Source organism: Trachypithecus francoisi, unplaced genomic scaffold (genome assembly GCF_009764315.1).
Source record: "Trachypithecus francoisi isolate TF-2019V2 unplaced genomic scaffold, Tfra_2.0 Lachesis_group21, whole genome shotgun sequence".
NCBI lineage: Eukaryota > Metazoa > Chordata > Mammalia > Primates > Cercopithecidae > Trachypithecus > Trachypithecus francoisi.
This window is the reverse complement of record NW_022681467.1, coordinates 29,227,169-29,250,122: the sequence shown is the minus strand read 5'-3', so window position 1 is coordinate 29,250,122 and position 22,954 is coordinate 29,227,169. Positions and strand designations below refer to the sequence as shown.

General features: G+C 50.2%; 1 protein-coding gene and 1 pseudogene across 5 annotated transcripts in view; one reads left to right on the top strand and one right to left on the bottom strand.

Moving 5' to 3' along the window:
- ZNF341 (zinc finger protein 341) overlaps positions 1–22,557 on the bottom strand; it is a 63,792-nt gene extending 41,235 nt beyond the window's left edge. Inside the window, exons 1-5 of one of the 5 annotated variants that reach the window (XM_033186134.1) lie at positions 22,162–22,557; positions 12,507–12,617; positions 7,335–7,531; positions 4,131–4,280; positions 988–1,239 (exon numbers count right to left, since the gene is read on the bottom strand). In XM_033186134.1, the coding sequence (XP_033042025.1) occupies positions 988–1,239; positions 4,131–4,280; positions 7,335–7,531; positions 12,507–12,617; positions 22,162–22,192 (741 nt within the window). In that variant the 5' untranslated portion in view covers positions 22,193–22,557. Of the gene's footprint in view, positions 1–987; positions 1,240–4,130; positions 4,281–6,799; positions 6,985–7,334; positions 7,532–12,506; positions 12,618–22,161 lie in introns of those variants that run through there. The other 4 variants (XM_033186133.1, XM_033186136.1, XM_033186137.1 and 1 more) reach the window with 4 other exon arrangements.
- On the top strand, positions 1,392–1,932 carry LOC117069072 (annotated as a pseudogene).
- Positions 22,558–22,954: the final 397 nt, after the last annotated feature.

Sequence of the window (22,954 nt, the reverse complement as noted above, 5' to 3'; positions counted from 1 at the left end):
GGATTCTATGGTGAGTCTGAGTTAGTGTGATTTCTAGTGCAGTGGGTTGTTTCTGTCATAACCATACCCTCCAGCACTGATGTCTTGGAAGGTTCTGTGAACTCAGTGCATTTCGAGTAGATGGCCTGTAGCTTAGAGCTCATCGGCAGGGAATTACTATGGTACATTGATTGTATTATGGCCCCAGTTCTTCACCCCTCCCCGTACCCATGCCTTTGCAGTGTGACTTTGCAGCTCCTCCCATCAAGAGGTGGCATCTATTTCCCTACCTGCACTATCTAAGCTGGCCTTGTGATCTGCTTTGGCCAGTAGACGTGATTCTGTGTTACTTACAAGCCTAAACCTCAAAAGGCCTTGGGCATTTCTGCCTGCATTTTTGCACCTCCACCATGGCCATGAGAACCTAGTGAAGGATGAGAGTCACACAGAACAGAGCTGAGTCACGCCACTTGTCCCAGCCCAGGCCATCCTAGAGCAGCTGACAGCCAGCCAACCTTCAGACATATGAGTGAGCCCAGCCAAGACCTGCAGTTGTCTAGCTGACCACTGCAAACACGTGAACAATAAACACTTTTGCTATATGCCACTGATGCCTGATGGATATTTCTTACCCAGCAATAGCTAACTGATACACCTAGCTTATTAAAAACTGTAAGAGACACTTAGGCAGATAATTATTTTGAATCTTTTTTCATTTTTTGCCTGAAAAGGTAGGCATTCTCTGACTGTTCTGAGCATTACCTACAAGCAGCTTATATTTCTGCTACAACCTGCACTCCATTCCACCTTCTCATGGCTTGCATCTTACATCTGTGGGTGTGATGCTTTGATTAAAGTCTTTCTCCCCCGTGATGTGGCCGGGACTGGATCTAGTTTTCATGGTATCCCCAGCACAGTGCCTGGCACACAGCTGGTGCTCAGGATGGGTCCAGGTTGGCCATGATGTCCATGACCAGTGTCCTCTTCCACCCTGCCCCCTCTGCTCACCTCCAGGGGTGGGTAGGGCTGCATCCCCAGCGCCTGGATCTCCACTGTTCCACTCCCAGCCAGGGGCGCAGCAGCACTGTACACCTCCACCACACCGTTCCCACCAGGGTTGGGACGCCCAGGGGGGCCCAGGCTCTGGGGTGGAGGTGGCGGGGGCTGAGGTGGGGGCGGTGGGGGCAGTGGTGGAGGAGGTGGAGGAGGGGGTGGAGGCTGAGTGAGGTAGCTGGGCACGGAATGCATGTTCAGGCTGCTCTGAAATCAGAAAAGAAAAAGTGTTACAGCCTCTTGATACTAGTTGTCTTATTGGGGAGGAAGGACATTTGCTTTAGCCAGCCAGGTGGAAAGAACAGCTACTCACCAGGCAGCTCAGGGGAGGGGCTAAGAGAGGTTGGGGAAACAAAGTCATGGGAGAATTCAAAGGAAGCCTCAGCTTGGTGCTGCTATCCCTTTTCCCTATGAAAGTTGGCAAAAATGACCTCACTGATACACAAAAGAGTTAATATAGCAGCCTAATGTTGCTATCTTAAGAAGGGCTTCCCTTTCCAACTTGGACCTGGCAGAACGGCTCCCACAAAGAAGGGTGGCGAGAAGAAAAAGGGCCATTCTGCCATCAACGAGGTGGTGACCCAAGAATACACCAAAAACATTGGCAAGCGCATCCATGGAGTGGGCTTCAAGAAGCGTGCCCCTCAGGCACTCAAAGGGATTCGGAAATTTGCCATAAAGGAGATGGGAACTCCAGATGTGCGCATTGATACCAGGCTCAACAAAGCTGTCTGAGCCAAAGGAATAAGGAATGTCCCATACCGGATCCGTGTGCGGTTGTCCAGAAAACGTAATGAGGATGAAGATTCACCAAATAAGCTCTATACTTTGGTTACCTATGTACCTGTTACCACTTTCAAAAATCTACAGTCAAAGTGGAAGAGAACTAATCGCTGATCGTCAAATACCTCAAATAAAGTGATAAAATTGCAAAAAATAAAAATAAAAAAGGGCTTGCTTGCAGCACTAGCTCGTGACTGGGACCTGAGAACCTGGCTTGTGGGACATCTCCTTTGTTGACAAGGCTTGTTTTGCCACCTGGGGCACTGTTCTATGGTACCAGCTTACGTAGACTGTTTAGACAAAATATGTGATTCATGGTGAACACTTCCTTCTCTTCTGGGAGTCTGGAATTTTGGTCATGGTGGCTGGTCACCTACATGACCAATCCCTAACAGAAACCCTGGCCTTGGGCTTGGCGCAGTGGCTAACACCTGTAATCTCAGCACTTTGGGAGGCCGAGGCAGGTGGAGTCCAGGAATTCGAGACAGCCTGGGCAACATGGCGAAACCCCATCTCTACTGAAAATACAAAAACATTAGCCAGGCATAGTGGTGCACACCTGTAGTCCCAGCTACTTGGGAGGCTGAGGTGGGAGAATCACCTGAGCCCAGTGAGGCGGAGGTCGCAGTGAGCCGAAATCGCACCACTGCACTCCAGCCAGGGCAGTTGAAATGAGACCCTGTCTCAGAAAAAAGAAAAAAAAAAAAAAAACCCTGGCTTTGGAGTCTTAAGTGTGTCTCCCTGTGTAGAAACTCGGCACACGTTTCTAGACTTCACTGCTGCAGGAAGAAGTGTGCTCTGTGCAACCTCTCCCCTCCTCCCAAGACAGAGAACTCTGGATTCCTCCAGATTCCAAAGTGTCTTTTTCCCTTGCTGATCTTGCTGTGTGTTCCTTTGCTGTAATAAACCACAGCCATGAGTACAACCACCTCTGAGTCCCGTGAGTCTTTCGAGAGAATCATGAATGTGTGGGTAGTCATGAAACGCAGCCAGTAACTTCTAGAAATTTATGCTACAAAAAAAAACCAAGCAGGTGGGCAAAGACTTCTGTACATGGATGGTGACTCCAGCCATTTTTATAACAGCAAAAAACAACAATGACCTACATGTCTATACATAGAAACTTGGCTAAACAGAAGATGGCCTATCCATACGGTGGAATCCTTTGCAGTTGTTAAAATGATGGTACTGCTGGGTGCAGTGGCTCACACCTGTAATCCCAGCACTTTGGGAGGCAGAGGGAGGAGGATCGCCTGAGCCCAGGAGTTCAAGACCAGCCTGGCAACATAGTGAGACTCTGTCTCTAAAAAAAAATTTTTTTTTAGGCCAGGCACGGTGGCTTACGCCTGTAATCCCAGCACTTTGGGAGGCCAAGACAGGCAGATCACCTGAGGTCATGAGTTTGAGACCAGCCTGACCAACACAGTGAAACCACATCTCTACTAAAAATACAAAAATCAGCTGGGTGTGGTGGCGCATACCTGTAATCCCAGCTACTCAGGAGGCTGAGGTAGGAGAATCGCTTGAACCTGGGAGGCAGAAGTTGCAGGGAGCCAAGATCACACCACTGCACTCCAGTCTGGGCAACAGAGCAAGACTCTGTCTCAAAAAAAAAAAAAAAAAAAAAACAAAAACAAAACTCAGGCTGGGGCAGTGGCTCACGCCTGTAATCCCAGCACTTCGGGAGACCAAGGTGGGAGGATCACCTGAGGTCAGGAGTTTGAGACCAGCCTGGCCAACATAGTGAAACCCCGACTCTACTAAAAATACAAAAATTGGCTGGGCACAGTGGCTCAGCTCATGCTTGTAATCCCAGCATTTTGGGAGGCCAAGGTAGGGAGGTCCCCTGAGGTCGGGAGTTCGTGACCAGCCGGACAACATGGAGAAAACCTGTCTCTACTAAAAATACAAAAAAAAAAAAACCCAGCTGGCTGTGGTGGCACATGCCTGTAATCCCAGCTACTCAGGAGGCTGAGGCAGAAGAATCACTTGAACCCAGGAGGCAGAGGTTGCAGTGAGCCAAGATAGCACCACTGCACTCCAGCCTGGGAAACACAGTAAGATTCCATCTCAAAAAAAAAAAAAAAAGTCAAAATAGCTGCACTGTATTGACAAAGCCCCACATGTTCTGGGTCCCCACCTAGATGTAGCAGCTTCCCACCTATAGCAGAGCTGAACAAGGGGAAGCTGATAGCCTCCCTCAGCATCAGGGAGAGCTGGGGCCAGGCCCCCTTTATTCTACAAGATTCTTAATCTGCAGGAGTTAATGTACAGGTCTGGAATCAAGACCCTGTGAGAAGCTCACACCTTCTTACCTGCACAGGTGGGGGGCCCTGGGGCATGGGCTGGTCCAGGGATGTGAAGGCTGACATGGCAGACATGAGCACATCATCGCTCACCAAGATGTTCCCCTGCACCAGGGTCTGGATCAGTGGGGACGGGGGCACTGTGATGTATGTGGAGATCTGGACAGTGGGAGAGACAGAATGAGTGAGACAGAAACAGAGAGAGAGAGAGACAGAGTGTGTGTGTGCGCAGGTGTGCGTGTGTGCATGTGTGGACATGTCTGAGGCTCTGTAAGTAAGCCGAAAGTATGGCACAAAAGATCCCAGTTCTGGAATCCCACAGACCTGGATTCCATTTCTACCTCTGCTGCTCCCTGCTGTGTGACCCTGGGCAAGTCACTCTACTTCTCTGTACCTCCATTTAATCATCTACCGAATGAGGAGGATAAGGCTGGGCATGGTGGCTCACAACTGTAATCCCAGCATTTTGGGAGGCTGAGGCAATTGAATCATTTGAACCCATTTTGGGAGGCTGAGGCAGGTGAATCACTTGAACCCAGGAGTTCAAGATCAGCCTGGGCAACATGGTGAAACGCTGTCTCTACAAGAAAAATACAAAAATTAGCCAGTGTGGTTTTGTGCACAGCTGGTGTGGTTTTAGAGACTCTGTCTCTAAAAATAAACAAACAAAAACAGAAAGAAAAAACAAATGAGGAGAATAACTCACATCTCTCTGCAAAGTACATACCCTATGACTCAGTAATAATACTTCCTTGTATCAGCCGGGCACGGTGGCTCACGCCTGTAATCCCAGCACTTAGGGAGGCCAAGGTGGGCGTATCACGAAGTCAAGAGATCAAGACCATCCTGGCCAACGTGGTGAAACCCCATCTCTACTAAAAATACAAAAAGTAGCCAGGCATGGTGGTGCATGCCTGTAGTCCCAGCTACTCAGGAGGCTGAGGCAGGAGAACCGCCTGAACCTGGGAGGTGGAAGTTGCAGTGAGCTGAGATCGCGTCACTGCACTCCAGCCTGGCGACAGAGTGAGACTCCATCTCAAGAGAAAAAAAAAAAATACTTCCTTGTATCTATCCTAAAGAAACACTGAACACATGTCCACAGAAGTCCACAAGTATCTTAGGTCAAGAAGAATATCCAGTCTGGCGCGGTGGCTCATATCTGTAATTCCAGCACTTTGGGAGGCCAAGGCAGGCGGATCACTTGAGGTCAGGAGTTCGAGACCAGCCTGGCCAACATAGTGAAACCCCATCTCCACTAAAAATACAAAATTTAGCTGGGCGTGTTGGTGGGTGTCTGTAGTCCCAGCTACACAGGAGGCTGAGGCAGGAGAATCACTTGAACCTCAGAGATGGAGGTTGCAGTGAGCCAAGACCAGCCTGAGCTACAGAGTAAGACTTTGTCTCAAAAAAAAAGATAACAGAGGGTGACGGGAATATTTTCTACTAGCAAAACTCATAGTCAAGCAGTGAGAAAAATGACTATGTTTTATGCCAGAAGATGCCTGTTTCAGTCTCTATGTCCTATAGGTCTGGGGTGAAGGCTTTCACTGTAATGGCAGAAATGATACCTATACAATGAATGAAGATAATGTTCTAAAGAGATAAGGAAAGAAAAGGAAGCCAGTTGAAACTCTGACCCCTTGACCTGGCATCCTGAGATATGCCCAGCCTCCTTTATGAGGGATCCTTTAATCTCTCTATGAGCCCACCACCCAGGGTGTCTTTGCTCCAGAACCGTGTTTTTGGCTGAGGACTCTGGAAGCTTCCCCAGATGCTTCCAGCCTGGTCCTCTGCTCTGGCCTCCAGACTTGGAAATCTACATCGTCTACTTCCTCACTGACTCCACTTAAAGGTCGCAGGCATCTCAGCTTCAACGTGCCCAGCTGAACTCCTGACATCCCCTCAAAACCTTCTCCTCACAGCCTCCTCCCTTCAGTCAGTGGCAACTCTAAATCAGGTGTCCCCCGTGACCCTTCCTGATCTCACACTCCTCACCCAATCAATTCACAAGTTCTGTCAGCAACACCTTCAAAGTGTCTCTAAAATCTCATTTTCTCACCACCTCCACTGCCAACATGCTGGTCAAGCTACCTGCATCCACTGCCTGGATTTCTGCCACAGCCCCTCAACGGGTCTCCTGGCCTTCTCTCTTGCCTTCCCTCAAAAACTATTATCTGTCCAGCAGCCAAAGTGACCTGATTAAAGTCACCATGTCCCTCCTCTTCTTGACAGCCTCCAATAGCTCCCATCTCATTCTCAGTAAAAGCCGCAGAGGCTGGGCATGGTGGCTCACACCTGTTATCCCAGCACTTTGGGAGGCCGAGGCGAGGGGATCACAAGGTCAGGAGATCAAGAGTATCTTGGTCAACATGGTGAAACCCCATCTCTACTAAAAATACAAAAATCAGCCGGGTGTGGTGGCGCGCACCTGTAGTCCCAGCTACTCTGGAGGCTGAGGCAGGAGAATCGCTTAAACCCGGGAGGCGGATGTTGCAGTGAGCTGAGATCACTCCACTGTACTACAGTCTGGGCAACAAGAGCGAAACTCCATCTCAAAAAAACAAAAAAACAAAACAAAAAAAAGCCCCAGACCCCACATGATCTGCCAAGACCCTCCTGCTGCCTCTCCTATCACCTCCCACCTTCCTACTTACTCACTCAGTCCCAGTCACTCTCACCTCCTCGTCGGTGCTGGAACAAACCCGGCACACTCCCACCTCAAGGCCTCTGCATCTGCTGATCTCTGCACCTGGCTCCCACTTCCCCAAACCAGCTGCATGAGTCATCCCCACACCTCCTTAGGTCTATCTGGTATGTTCTTCCTACTGATTTAAGTCACTGCAGAAATTATATAGTACTATTGTTTCAGATTTTAAAAATAATAATATATTATCTACTATTATTCTATAATTTGATTTTTCATACAAAACCTTTTATCTGCTATATAGTATTCTTCCCAGTCACCTCTTCACAGAGCACTTCCCCAAGCACCATAGACAATATGGCAAAACCTCCCACCCCCGTCTGGCATCCCCTATCTCTCTGCATTTAATGTGCTGAAAACAGTACATGTGCACCATCCATCTCGCCCCATTCCACAAGGGCAGTGACTTGGTCTGTCTTATCTATTGCTACAGCCCCAGTGCCGGGCACAGTGCCTGAACATGACAGGCAGTCAAAAAAGACACGTTGAATGAATGAATGAATAAATACCTGGCGATTGGCAGGAGGGGGGGCCTGCTGGACTGCTGTGGGTGCTGCTGAAGGTGTGTAGATGCTGTTGGTGGCCAGGGAGACTGTTGCCAGGGCGGGGGCATTCCCCTGGCACTGTTCCCGCTTGTGGGTCATAAACGCTGGCAGCGAGTTGAATTGCTTCTTACACTTCCCGCAGAGAAAGACATCCTCATCATCTGGGGTCACACCCGCAGGGTAGTGGGAAGAGGCCACAGACAAAGGTCAAGTAATGAATAAAAAGCAAGAATATGTCAAGGGGCATTACAGTATGAAACAGGAGAACTGCAGCTGACCACAAGCAGCAATCTGGGAGGAATGCCGTGACTTGACATGCAGGTGTCAGTCATCATGTGCTTCCTAGGAGTTTTTGAAACCACACAGGTGGCCAGGTGCAGTGGCTCATGCCTGTAATCCCAGCACTTTGTGAGGCCGTGGAGGGTGGATCACCTGAGGTCAGGAGTTCAACACCAGCCTGATCAACATGGCGAAACCCCATCTCCACTAAAAATACAAAAATTAGCTGGGCGTGGTGGTGCACACCTGTAGTCCCAGTTACTTGGGAGGCTGAGGCAGGAGAATTGCTTGAACCCGAGAGGCAGAGGTTGCCATGAGCCCAGATCGTGCCACTGCACTCCAGCCTGGGCAACAGAGCGAGACTCCATCTCAAAAAAAAGAAAAGAAAAAAAAAAAAAAACCACAAGTTCCTGCAGGGATAGCCGTATGCGGCCAGGTACCAATTAATTAGAAATCAAAAAACAGTAAAATGTGTTCACTACAAAGTTGAGAACTTCAGAATCTTTATCCTGTCTGAATTTATTCATCAGTCCCCAAATGAGCCACCTGATCATACTCCTCCATGCCTTTGCATCCACCGTTTGCCCTGCCAGGCTGCCTCTCTGAGGACAACTTGTTCTGCCACGCTTAGCTTGACTATCACCTCTTCCAAAAAGTCTTTTTTTCTTTTCTTTTTTTTCTTCTTCTTTTTTTTTTTTTTTGGAGACGGGGTCTCGCTCTGTCGCTCAGCTCACTGCAAGCTCCGCCTCCCGGGTTTACGCCATTCTCCTGCCTCAGCCTCCCGAGTAGCTGGGACTACAGACACCCACCACCTCGCCCAGCTAGTTTTTTGTATTTTTTAGTAGAGACGGGGTTTCACCGGGTTAGCCAGGATGGTCTCGATCTCCTGATCTCGTGATCCGCCCGTCTCAGCCTCCCAAAGTGCTGGGATTACAGGCTTGAGCCATCGCGCCCGGCCTTTTCTTCTTTTTTTTTGAAAGAGAGTTTCACTCTTGTTGCCCAGGCTGGAGTGCAGTGGCGCAACATCAGCGCTCTGCAACCTCCGCCTCCCAGATTCATGGAATTCTGTCTCAGCCACCCCAGTAGCTGGGATTATAGGTGTGCACCACCATGCCCTGCTAATTTTTGTATTTTTAGTAGAGACGGGGTTTCACCATGTTGGCCAGGCTGGTCTCGAACTTCCTGACCTCAAGTGATCCACCCACCTTGGCCTCCCAAAGTGCTGGGATTACAGGCATGAGCCACAGCGCCGGCCTCTCCAGGAAGACTTTCGAAAGCCAGCGGCTGTAGTTCCTTCCTCTGGCACACCTATCATATAACAGTTTTCTTATCAATACCAGACTGTGAGTCCCCTAGGGGAAGGAAATGTAACTTATTTATCGCCATAACTACAATATCTCCTGGACACAGAGGAGGTTCTCAATGGATGTTTGTTGAATGAATGAAAAACCAAATAAATGATGAGCTACAGTTAACACCATCCATTGCTGAGGGCCTACCACAGCTATGCAGTCACTGGGTCAAGCACCCAACATGTGGTAGCAGAAATGTCCGATTGTTATTCAATTCTAATTGTATCCTTTTTTATTTATTTATTTTTTTAAGAGACGGGTTGCCAGGCAAGGTGGCTCACACCTGTAATCCTAGCACTTTGGGAGGCCAACGTGGGTGGATCACTTGAGGTCAGGAATTCATCACCAGCCTGGCCAATATGGTGAAACCCCAGCTCCACTAAAAATACAAAATTAGCTGGGCGTGGTGGTGCATGCCTGTAATCTCAGCTACTCAGGAGGCTGAGGCAGGAGAATCACTTAAACCCAGGAGGTGGAGGTTGCAGTAAGCCGAGATCACACCACTGCACTCCAGCCTGGGCAACAGAGCAAGACTCTGTCTCAAAAAAAAATAAAATTAAATTAAAAGGGCAGGGCGCAGTAGCTCACGCCTATAATCCCAGTACTTTATGAGGCCAAGGCAGGCAGATCACCTGAGGTCAGGAGTTTGAGACAAGCCTAGCCAACATGGCAAAACCCCGTCTCTACTAAAAATACAAAAATCAGCCAGGTGTGGTGGCAGGTGCCTGTAGTCCCAGCTACTCAGGAGGCTGAAACAGGAGAATCACTTGAACCCGGGAGACAGATGTTGCAGTGAGCCAAGATCGCGCCATTGCACTCCAGCCTGGGCAACATGAGCGAAACTCCATCTCAAAAAAAAGGAGAGACAGGGTCCGGTTGTGTTGCCCAAGCTGCAGCACAGGGGCTATTCACAGGCATGATCATAGTGCACACCACTCTCAACTTGTATCCTTCTTATATAATAATACAAATTTCAGTGGGAAACATGGCTTCCTAAATAATATATTTCCCAGGCTTCTTTGTGGCTAGGAATGACATGTGACAGAATTCTGACCAATGGGACAACAACAGAGCTGTACCGTATCTGCAACTTCCCCACAAAAGGAAAAGGAAAGGGTACAGACAGGGCACTGTGGCTCATGCCTGTAATCCCAGTACTTTGGGAGGCTGAGGTGGGAGGACTGCTTGAGCTCAGTAGTTCGAGACCAGCCTGGGCAGCACGGTGAGACCCTGTCTCTAATTTTTTTTTTTAAATTAAAGAGAAGTTTTTTGGACAGGCATGGTGGCTCACGCCTGTAATCTCTGCACTTTGGGAGGCTGAAGTGGGTGGATCACCTGAGGTCAGGAGTTCGAGACCAGCCAGGCCAACATGATGAAATCCTGTCTACTTGGCCGGGCGCAGTGGCTCACGCCTGTAATCCCAGAACTTTGGGAGGACGAGGCAGGTGGATCACAAGGTCAGGGGTTCAAGACCAGCCTGACCAACATGGTGAAATCCTGTCTCTACTAAAAATACAAAAATTAGCTGGGCGTGGTGGTGGTGCCTATAATCTCAGCTACTTAGGAGGCTGAGGCAGGAGAATTGCTTGAACCCGGGAGGCAGAAGTTGCAGTGAGCCAAGATCGCACCACTGCACTCCAGCCTGGGTGACAGAGCAAGATTCCATCTCAAAAAATAAAACAAAACAAAACACAGCACAAGCGTCTAGTATAACTTCCACTTCCCTCTTTCTTCCCTTCATGTTGGTTGGAATGTGCAAATCAAAGTGGGAGCTAGAGCAACCATCCTGGGCTGCAGCTTGAGGGCAGTAGAGCCACAGGAAAGAAGGAGTCTGAGTCTCACCATGCCCACTTCAAATGCCCAAATGCCCATCAGGACTTCACATAACACAGAAACAACCTTTTTTTTTTTTTTTTTTTTTTTGAGGCAGTGTCTCGCTCTGTGGCCCGGACTGGAGTGCAGTGGCCAGATCTCAGCTCACTGCAAGCTCTGCCTCCCGGGTTTACGCCATTCTCCTGCCTCAGCCTCCCGAGTAGCTGGGACTACAGGCGCCCGCCACCTCGCCCGGCTACTTTTTGTATTTTTAGTAGAGACGGGGTTTCACCGTGTTAGCCAGGATGGTCTCGATCTCCTGACCTCGTGATCCGCCTGTCTCGGCCTCCCAAAGTGCTGGGATTACAGGCTTGAGCCACCGCGCCCAGCCAGAAACAACCTTTAATCTTGTAGAAACCATGGTAAACTTCAACAGCTAAAACCAAATCCCAAGTACTCTCATAAGATTCCTATGAGGCAGAACAATTGTCCCCATTTTACAGACGTAGGAACTGAACCACAGAGAAATTAATTCACTTGCCCAGGGTCACAGAGCTAAGAACTATAAGAACAATAATTCAAACCCAGCTGTTTATCTCCCTGTCCCTAGTGTGATTCCCAAGTACACAGAAATGTTTGTGGAATGAATAAATGAACACAGTCTCACATAGAAACTTCCAAAAGAAGGTTCTTATAGGCTGGGTGCAGTGGCTCATGCAGGTAATCCCAGCACTTTAGGAAGCTGAGGTAAGCAGATCACCTTGGGTCAGGTGTTTGAGACCAGCCTGGCCAACATGGTGAAACCCCATCTCTATTAAAAATACGAAAATACGGCCGGGCGCGGTGGCTCAAGCCTGTAATCCCAGCACTTTGGGAGGCCGAGACGGGCGGATCTCGAGGTCAGGAGATCGAGACCATCCTGGCTAACACAGTGAAACCCCGTCTCTACTAAAAATACAAAAAACTAGCCGGGCGAGGTGGCGGGCGCCTGTAGTCCCAGCTACTCCGGAGGCTGAGGCAGGAGAATGGCGTAAACCCGGGAGGCGGAGCTTGCAGTGAGCTGAGATCCAGCCACTGCACTCCAGCCCGGGCGAAAGAGCAAGACTCCGTCTCAAAAAAAAAAAAAAAAAAAAAATACGAAAATACAAAAAATTAGCTAGGCGTGGTGGCACATGCCTGTAATCCCAGCTACACGGGAGGCTGAGGTATGAGAATTGCTTGAACCTGGGAGATAGAGGTTACAGTAAGCTAAGATCGTGCCCTGAACTCCAGCCTGGAGGACAGAGTAACACTCCATCTCAAAAGAAAAAAAAAAAAGGCCCTTACAGTCCTGGCCCGTAAACAGGAGAAATTCATGCTCAGCCTATTCTTTCCACAGAAGGGAAGTTGAATAATCACTTCCAGGGCAAAGGCACAGGCATTGTTGTCAGGCATTGGGGCCGTTAGCCATTCCCTGCATCACGATCCCATCTCCCCACATTTACCAAGCAATTGAGAGTGGCGTCCTCAGAGCTAAGCAGAGAAAGGCATGAGCCCAAAGATCCAGGCTGGGAGGTGGGGGAGAGGTTTAGGCACCAGAGCATGTCCTGGGGACCACAGCAGGCATTTCACTCCCACAGCCCAGCACGAGCTCCACCTACTCTTCGCAGGGAGCCATTCACTCTCCCACTGGTAAACCTGAGCAGATACTCACCCAATGGCTGGATAGCAGGTGGCGCGTTGACACTCTGGCCTGTCGGATCAGGGACTGCTCCTTGGCCATCCAATAATGACTGGACAGCCAGAACGGTCTGATTGTCCATTCCTGAAAAAAGAAATGCAGCCTCTTTGGAAGGTAGGCCCAGCGTCATGCTCTGACACCACTCTTACAAGCCAGACCCACGGCAAAACCCCTGTGGCGGCTGGGTACGGTGGCTCACACCTGTAATCCCAGCACTGTGGGAGGGTAAGGCGGGAGGTCGCTTGAGCCCAGGAGTTTAAGACCAGTCTAGGCAACATAGTGAGACTCCACCTCTACAAAACAATACAAAATGTAGGTAGGCTTGGTGGTGCATGCCTGTGGTCCCAGCCACTAGGGACACTGAGGCAGGAGGACTGCTTGAGCCTAGAAGGTCAAGGGTACAGTGAGCCATGATCATATCACTGCACTGCACTGTACTTGCTCTTGACAGAGCAAGACCCTGTCTCAAACAAAACAAAACCCGGTGGCAAGGATGGCTGGCTATGCCCCAATATACATTCTCTCCTGCTTCCACTGCGAGAGAGCCCAAGATTTTGGGCTGGAAAGATGGCCCCCAAATAAAGGTTACACTTCCCAGGCTCTCTTACAGTTAGGGAATGACTAAGCTCTGGTCAAAGGAATGTAAATGTGCTATGTGGCAGCTTCTGGAAAGTTTTCTTAAAACTGCCTGATATGTGACCCTTTTCTTTGCCCCATCCTCCTTTCGACTTTCCAGAATAAGAATATGTTGGTAGCAACTCAATCCACCACCCTGGATCATGAGGACAAACCTTAGGATCATAGGACAAAAAGCTGGATGAAGCCAAGCACGGTGGCTCACGCCTGTAATCCCAACACTCTGGGTGGCCAACGTGGGCAGATCACCTGAGGTCAGAAGTTCGAGACCATCCTGGCCAACATGGTGAGACCCTGTCTCTACTAAAAATACAAAATTAGCTGGGCATGGTGGTGTGTGCCTATAATCCTAACTACTTGGGAGACTGAGGCAGGAGAATTGCTTGGACCCAGGAGGCAGAGGTTGCAGTGAGCCGAGATCGTGCCACTGCACTCCAGCCTGGGTGACAAGAGCGAAACTCTGTCTCAAAAAAAAAAAAAAGCTGGATAAATCCTGGGCCTCTGAGAACCTTGTAGAACACAGCCATCCTCCTATCCTAGACTGCCTTCCTCTGGAATTTCATGTGAAAGAAATAACCTTCCAGCCTGTTGAAGCCACTGTGACGTGGGGCCTGTCTTACTCATGGTTGACTCTAATCCTATGTGACAAAGTCCCTCCAGAAATCATGTTAGCCAGTCGTCCTCATGCACACCCCGTAAACCCCACAAATCTGTGTGCACGTGGGCATCCTTGTCTTCCTTCTTTCTCAACGTGTGCTTGTCTTTTTTGTTCCGCAATAAACAATAGACTCTGAATTGGTGGCTGGGGGGTCGAGACACTGATTTCTTCCATGTTTTCTCATCAGTTATCACAGTTGAAGTTCACAGTAGTACACTGTCTGGCCATGTCACTAGCCGGATGAGAGGCCTCCTCACATCTCAGTGGCCACCAAGGCACACTGCACCCCTCCCAAAAGACCCAGATGGTGCCCCCTCTCTATGACCCTACAGCCAATGCTCTGCCTCCAACCTCTCAGCTCTTACTGGGATGTCTGCCCCAGCGTCTAACTACAATACAAATTGAAACCATCAGACCAGCTATCTCTGGCCAGGTGTGGTGGCTCACGCCTGTAATCCCAGCACTTTGGGAGGCAGGGGCGGGTGAATCAAGAGGTTGGGAGTTCAAGACTAGCCTGGCCAACATGGTGAAACCACGTCTCTACTAAAAATACAAAAATTAGCTGCGCATGGTGGTGGGCGCCTGTAATCCCAGCTACTAGGGAGGCTGAGGCAGAGAACTGCTTGAACCCGGGAGGCGGAGCTTGCAGTGAGCCGAGATCACGCCACTGCACTCCAGCCTGGGTGACAGAGTGAGACTCCATCTCAAAAAAAAAAAAAAAATTGAAACCATCAGCTCCTGCAGCCAAACTGAATCCATGCTTTCCCTTGTCACAATGCAGGCTGTGTCCCTCCTGACGCCAGCCCTCCCCTCCATCTACTCCTGCTCCTCAGAAGCCACTCTTCACCAACTCTCACCACACTGTGCCTGGGAAACATCCACAGCTACACATGATCAGCCTCTCCAGAGTGCCTTCCTGCGAACCCAACTTTCCATCTCTCCTCCCTTCAACAGCAAGGATCCCATGAGGGTCACCTATACCTTCTATCTCTTCTACCACCTTCCAGTTCTCCTCCCCCATTCTAGTGGGACTTAAGCCCTCTACCATCTGGAACCACCTCTGAAAAAACGGCAAAGTGAGAAAATCATGACAGTGAAAGACACCTGACCTAACCAACCCCCATCTTGCCTTTAACCTCCAAACTGCCCTTAGTGATTCCTGGGCTTGGGCCAAGATAACTATCGGAGAAATTTAGTTCACAGTTTATTTTGTATTTTATTTTATTTTATTTTTCAGACGGAGTCTCGCTCTGTCGCCTAGGCTGGAGAGCAGTGGTGCGATCTCTGCTCACTGCAAGCTCCGCCTCCCGGATTCACACCATTCTCCTGCCTCAGCCTCCCGAGTAGCTGGGACTAGAGGCACCCGCCATCACACCTGTCTAATTTTTTTGTATTTTTAGTAGAGACGGGGTTTCACCGTGTTAGCCAGGATGGTCTTGATCTCCTGACCTCAGGATCTGCCAGCCTCAGCCTGCCAAAGTACTGGGATTACATGCATGAGCCACCACGCCCGCCCAGCCTAGTTTACAGTTTAAATGATAATAGCCTTTCCCCAAAACTAACCCTCCTTTGTAAAGCTAATGAAAGACCACCAGGTTAGAAGGATAAGAGGATCCTAAATTCTGCTAAGTTGTAGACATAAATATTACCAGCCATTATTCCAGAGGTCACAAGATTTGCAACTTCCCCAATTATTCCTGCAGATAATATCATTATCATTACTATTATTTTGAGATAGGATCTCCCTATGTTGCCCAGGATGGTCTCAAACTGTTGCGCTCTAGGGATCCTCACACCTCAGCCTCCCAAAGTGCTGGGAATACAGGTATGAGCCACCACGCCTGGCCAACATTTTCTTTTTTTTTGAGACAGAATTTCACTCTTGTTGTCCAGGCTGGAGTGCAATGGCGCAATCTCGGCTCACCGCAATCTCTGCCTCCCAGGTTCAAGTGATTCTCCTTTCTCAGCCTCCCAAGTAGCTGGGATTACAGGCATGTGCCCCCACGCCTGGCTAATTTTGTATTTTTAATAGAACAGGGTTTCTCCATGTTGGTCAGGCTGGTCTCGAACTCCCAACCTCAGGTGATCCACCCGCCTCAGCCTCCCAAAGTGCTGGGATTACAGGTGTGAGCCACCACGTCTGGCCCCAACATCATTATTATATAACCTAAGATTGGCCTTTTGAGACATCTTTTCAGATTTTTGCATTTCTGACAACCAATGGCTCCACCCAGACCTGCCAATGAGTCCTGCAGCCCCATCCAGAAGCAGACTCTGCATGTAGGAGGGCCATTTTCCACAACCTTATGATTGCACCCCCCAACCAATCAGCAGCACCCATTCCTTTGCCCCCAAACCATCCTTGAAAAAAACCTAGTCTCTGGCCAGGCACAGTGGCTCACACTTGTAATCCCAGCACTTTGGGAGGCCGAGGTGGGTGGATCACAAGGTCAGGAGATCGAGACCATCCTGGCTAACATGGTGAAACCTCATCTCTACTAAAAATATAAAAAATTAGCCAGACATGGTGGCGGGTACCTGTAGTCCCAGCTACTCAGGAGGCTGAGGCAGGAGAACAGTGTGAACCCAGGAGGCGGAGCTTGCACTCCCGAGTAGCTGGGACTTCAGGTGCATGCCACCACACTCAGCTAATTTTTTCTATTTTTAGTAGGGATGGCGTTTCACCATGTTGCCTGGGCAACAGAGCAAGACTCCATCTCAAAAAATAAATAAATAAAAATAAAAAACCTACCCTCTGAATTTTCTAGGAGGCAGATTTGAGTAATAACAAAATTCCAGTCTCCTGTCCAGTCGACTGTGTGAATTTAACTTTTTCTCTATTGCAATTTCCCTGTCTTGATAAATTGGTTGTATCTGGGCAGCAGGCAAAATGAACCCATTGGACGGTTATAGTTCCACCAAAACACTTTCCCCATCATCACCAAAGACCATCTGGCAGCATCTGCCACTCCCTGAAGCACTCTGCTCTTGGCTCCAGGGCACAGCCTCCCAGGGTCTTCTCTCTACCTTTCTGTGCCTCCTTTACTCTCTTCTCCTGGCTACCCCCTAAGTGTTTCCATTTGGGGGAAACATTTTGTCCTTTGTTCCTTTGTCTGGACTCTCTCCTTTGCCTCTTATGCTGTCCCTGGGCAGTCTCACTCACCCCATCTACTTCCTTCCAATATCTCGAGTTTCAAGCCTGAACAAGCTTCAGTGAATCTTCTACCATTTTATGTAAAATTGTGAGTGCTTTAGCATTTGTATGCAAATCTGTACACAAATGTTCAAAGCACTTTTAGGTATAATACTAAAAAATTTAGCCTGGGCAACATGGTGAAACCCCATCCCTACTAAAAATAGAAAAAATTAGCTGGGTGTGGTGGCACACACCTGTAGTCCCAGCTACTCAGGAGGCTGAGGCAGGAGAACTGCTTGAACTTGGGAAGTGGAGGTTGCAGTGAGCCAAGATGATGCCACTGCACTCCAGCCTGGGCAACAGTGAACTTTTGACATGGAATCTCCCCAGGTTACCCAGGTGAAAACCTGGTGGTCTTTCAATAGCTTTACAAAGGCAGTTTAGTTTTGGGGAAGGGCTATTATCATTTAAACTGTAAATTAAATTTCTGCCAAAGTTAGCTTGGTCCAAGCCCAGGGATGACTAAGGGTGGTTTGGAGGTTAAAGGCAAGGTGGGGATCGGTTAGGTCAGGCGTCTTTCTCTGTCATGATTTTCTCACTCTTACAATTTTTGCAGAGGCAGTTTCAGAATGGTGGGGGGCTTAAGCCCCATTAGAGTAGGGGAGGAGGACCAGACGGTAGTAGAGGAAATAGAGGGTGTAGGAAATGGTTCAGAAGAACATCTGAACTGTTTCCAGCTTTTACTTTTTTTTTTTTTTTTTTTGAGACAGGTTCTAAAAAAAATAGTAAAAACTGGAAACAGTTCAGATGTTCTTCAGTGAGTGAATGGTTAAATGGTGGAATAACCATATTATGGAATACTACTAAGCAATAAAAAGGAACAAACTATTGCTATACACAACTTGGATGAATCGCTAGGGAATTATGATGGGTGAAAAAAGCCCATCTCAGTGGTATATACTTTATGATTTCATTTACATAGCATTCTTGAAATCACAAAATTTCACAAATGGAGACAGATTAGTGGCTGCAGGCATCAAGGATGGTGGGAGAAGGGGAGGATTTAGGGTGTGGCTATAAAAGGGCAACCCCTTGGAGTGATGTCCTGTTCTGCATATTGACTGGTGGTAATATACTGTAGTTTTGCAAAATGTTACACCAGGGGAAATGGGGTAAAGGACACGTGGGATCTCTCTTTATTATTTCCCACAACAGCATGTGAATCTACAGAAAAAGTGATTTCAAAATAAAAAAATTTAAACAAATGCAGGGTGGGTACAGTGCCTCATGCCTGTAATCCTAACACTTTGGGAAATCAGTGTGGGAGGACTGCTTGATGCTAGGAGTTCAAGATCAACCTGGGCAACATAGCAAGACCTCATCTCTAGAAAATTTTAAAAATTGGCTGGGTGTGCTGGCATGCACCTATAGCTACCTGGGAGGCTGAGGTGGGAGGATCACTTGAGCACATGAATTTGAGGCTGCAGTGAGCTATGAATGCACTACTGCACTCCAGGTTTGGAGACAGAGTGAGATCCTGTCTTTACAAATAAAAATAAAAAAGGCTGGCTGGACACAGTGCCTCACGCCTGTAATCCCATCACTTTGGAGGCCGAGGCGGGTGGATCACTTGAGATCAAGAGTTCGAGACCAGCCTGGCCAACATGGTAAAACCCCGTCTCTACTAAAAATACAAAATTAGTCAGGCATGGTGGTAAGTGCCTTGTAATCCCAGCTACTCGAGAGGCTGAGGCAGGAGAACCACTTGAACCTGGGAGGCAGACGTTGCAGTAAGCCAGGATCGTACCACTCCAATCCAGCTTGGGTGGCAGAGTGAGACTGTCACAAAAAAATAAAAAATTAAGTTAAATTTAAAAGGCAGCCTGGGCTAGGCTCAGTGGCTCATGCTTGCAATCCCAGCACTTTGGGAGGCAGAGATGGGTGGATCACTTGAGGTCAGGAGTTCGAGACCAGCCTGGCCAACATGGTGAAACCCCCTTCTCTATTAAAAATACAAAAATGAGCCGGACGTGGTGGCATGTGCCTGTAGTCTCAGCTACTCGGGAGGCTGAGGTACAAGAATCACTTGAACCCAGGAGGTGGAGGCCTCATTGAGCCGAGATTGCACCACTGTACTTCAGCCTGGGAGACAGTGTGAGACTGTCTCAAAAACAAAAAAAAGGCAGCCTGTATAAAACTGAATTCGAATTAAATGTCTTCCTCCACCCCAAAGTTTGCTCTCACAGTAATCCTCATCAAGAAGAACAGGGCACCACTGTCCATCCATCTACAGCCTCTGGGGCACCTCTTGGGTGTTCCCTCAACCCACTGCTCCCCCTCTCCACTCCCCATTTCTGGTTCTTCAGCACGTCTAGCCTATTCTGCCTCCCCAATACATCTCAAATAAACTTTCTTTCCATCCCCACAGTTGTTCCCCAGCCCAGTTCTCTGCCATACAACCTCCACCCCGACCCCCTGCTGCCACTCTGGCCCCCTCCAGTCTGTTCCAGAGCAGCTAGGGTGAACTTCATAAAACACACATCACATTGTACTGCTCCCCTGCTGAAAATCTTTTGTTAGCTCCACACTGATCCCAAGATAAAGTTCAGCTGCTCCATCAAACCCCATCTCTAGCAGCTCACCCACACGGAGCTTCTGTGAATCCCAGGAGACTTCTCTCCCCATGGCTGTGAAAATGCAGTTCCCACTGCCTGGGCCATTCTCATGCCCCCCTTCCCCGAGATCTCCACAGTCCTGCTGCCCTTTCTTCACCCAACATGCATCCCACTATCCTACGAATGGATTTCTCTTTAACTGTCTTCATTACTCAATACACAAACACATTCTTGCAGTAAAAATTCCAACAATGGGGCCGGGCGCGGTGGCTCAAGCCTGTAATCCCAGCACTTTGGGAGGCTGAGACGGGCGGATCACGAGGTCAGGAGATCAAGACCATCCTGGCTAACCCGGTGAAACCCCATCTCTACTAAAAAATACAAAAAACTAGCCGGGCAAGGTGGCGGGCGCCTGTAGTCCCAGCTACTCGGGAGGCTGAGGCAGGAGAATGGCCTAAACCTGGGAGGCGGAGCTTGCAGTGAGCTGAGATCTGGCCACTGCACTCCAGCCTGGGCGACAGAGCAAGACTCTGTCTCAAAAAAAAAAAAAAAAAAAAAAAAAAAAATTCCAACAATGAGGAAGTCCAAACAGCCTAAAGAGAAAGTAAGCCTCACCCCATCCTACTGGCCTCTGGGAGGGAACTACCACTGACCCTGGCCTTCCTGATCCACCACCCCCTGCTTATGTTATTCACAGTAGGAATGGCCAACTGAGGTCATCTTATTTTACATGACCTTTTCCATAATTCTGTAATTTCTATAATTGCTTGTTTTATAACTTCTCTCCTCCACCAGACTGCAGGGCAGAGACTACAGGGAGTGTCTGGCTCAGTGAGTCTTCTGAATCCGAACCCCACTAGATGGAGACAGTCCACCCCCCCTTTCCCCCCATTTCCTGGTGCGAATTGTGATCCTTCAAGAAGAGAAGGGAGTCCTGGAGCAGTGGCTCACGCCTGTAATACCAGCACTTTGGGAGGCTGAGGCGGGCAGATCACTTGAGGCCAGGAGTTCAAGACCAATCTGGCCAACGTGGTGAAACCCCGTCTCTATTAAAAATACAAAAAAAAAAAAAAAAAAAAATGGACAGGCGCGGTGGCTCATGGTGGTAATCCCAGCACTTTGGGAGGCCGATCAGGAGGTCAGGAGATCGAGACCATCCCAGCTAACACGGTGAAACCCCATCTCTACTAAAAAATACAAAAAAAAAAAAAAAAAATAGCCGGCCTTGGGGCGGACGCCTGTACTCCCAGCTGCTCGGGAGGCTGACGCAAGTGAATGGCGTGAACCCGGGAGGTGGAACTTGCAGTAAGCCGAGAGATCACGCCACTACACTCCAGCCTGGGCGACTCACGCCACTACACTCCAGCCTGGGCGACAGAGCGAGACTCGTCTCCAAAAAAAAAAAAAAAAGAAAAAAGAAATTAGCCGGGTGTGGTGGCACACTCCTGTAGTCCCAGCTACTCGGGAGGCGGAGGCACGAGAATCGCTCGAACCCGGGAGGAGCAGGTTGCAGTGAGCCGAGATCGCGCCACTGCACTCCAACCTGGGCGACAGAGTGAGACTCCGTCTCAAAAAAATAAAAAAGTGCAGGGAGTGGCTGAGGATCTCCTAGGAAGCTGCAGGACTCAAAGCTTCAGCTTCATCCCTCCAGTCCAGCACTTCGAGTTTGTATCCTAACTGTATACTCATCTCATCCCACTTCTCCAAGACCAATCTTGGTCTGTATTTCCCACAATGTCTATTCTATGTCACGGCCCCGAGTCGCTAAGGCTGCCCTTCCTCCCCGACTCCCAGCAGGTGCACACATGGAGGTGCTCAGTGTTTGCTGTCTCCAAAGCCCACAATTTTGAGCCTGAGCACCAACCCCATCCCAGGTTCTTGCAGAGCACGGGACAGTCCGTCGGCACCCAGCGTTGGCTGGCGTGGGACTCGGAGCACCACGTCCCGGCCGGGCACACCGCCGGCACCCACGGTGTCAGTTGAATTTGTAAAACTGCACCGGCCACGGTGCACACTGCAGGCGCCAGGTGTTTGCTGGCTTGGGTCCCTAAGCTCTGAGTCCAGGCTGTGCACACAGGTGGCGCCTCTGCTGCCGTGGTCTGATTTTGAGACTACGTCCTAGCACGAGGCATACAGTCCAATCTGCAGAAGTTCTTCGTGGTCAGGCCGCCGAGGCCCTCCGGCCCGCAGCTGCGGCCGCATCCCCGTCCCGGGCCCCGCGCACCGTCTAGCCACCTCCCTGGCCGCGGCTGTTCCAGACCGCCCCGCCGTCGCCTCCCGCGCGGTTCCCTGCAGGGAGCCCCTCCCGCGCCCGCCCGAGGCCGCTAAGGCTGGCGCTGTTCCGGGCCCGAGCCCCCTCCCCGCCGGCCCGGCTCTCCCCGGCTGTTCCGGCCCCGGAGCTCCCCCGCCGGGCCTCAGCTCCCGCGCTGTTCCCGCCCGCGCCCCTCCCGCCCCGCGGCTGTTCCGGCCCCGGCGCCCTCCGCCCCACGGCCGCCGCGCGCCCTACGCCGGGCGCTGCGAGGGCGCGGCGGGAGGGAGCGGCAGGGCGGAACAGCCGCCTCCCCTGGCCCCGCTGCCCCTCACCCTCCAGGGCCTCAAAGATCGCCTGCGCCATCTTGGAGCCGCCGCCGTCGCCGCCACCGGAGCCGAAGCCCGGCTACGCGAGCATTGTGGGAGCCGCGGCGGCTGAGTCGGGGCCGCCAGGGGGCGCCCAGGAGCCGCTGCCTAGCCCCCAGCCGTGGAAACCCGACCTCGGCTCGCAGGACCCCAGCATCCCTAGGCTGCCCTGGCTCCACTCGATAACCCAGTCACCGGGCCACCGAGTGTGGACCCCGCCTCACTTGAACGTCCAAGTCTACGCCGATCTTATATCCGCCGCACACGCGGAACTTCCCATCCCTATTATCTAAACCTACATCCCCATCTCACCGGACCGGACCCCCTAACTCTGACACAGAACCCCCCATTCCCACTGCACGTGAGTCCTCCAGGTCTGCAGCACGGACCCCGTTTCCACTAAGCACGGTATACCCCGACTCTGCAACAAACCGTGACCACTATCCCACTTCACCCAGACCACCCAACTGTCACAGGGATCCCCAAACTGTGCAACGTAGATTCCCATCCCTCATCCCCTGTTGGAAACGTACCGCCCTACTACTACGCTCAATTCTGCCTGTTGGGAGCCCGCCTCCGCCCCCAGAGTATCGGGGACTACCGACACATGCCGCCATCTCCTGCTAATTTTTATTTTTATTTTTTGTAGAGATCAGGGTCTCACTATGTTTCCCAGGCTGGTGTCAACTTCTGGCCTCCAGTGATCCTCACGTCTCGGCCTCCCAAAGCACTGGGATCACAGGCCTGAGTCTCCGTGCTG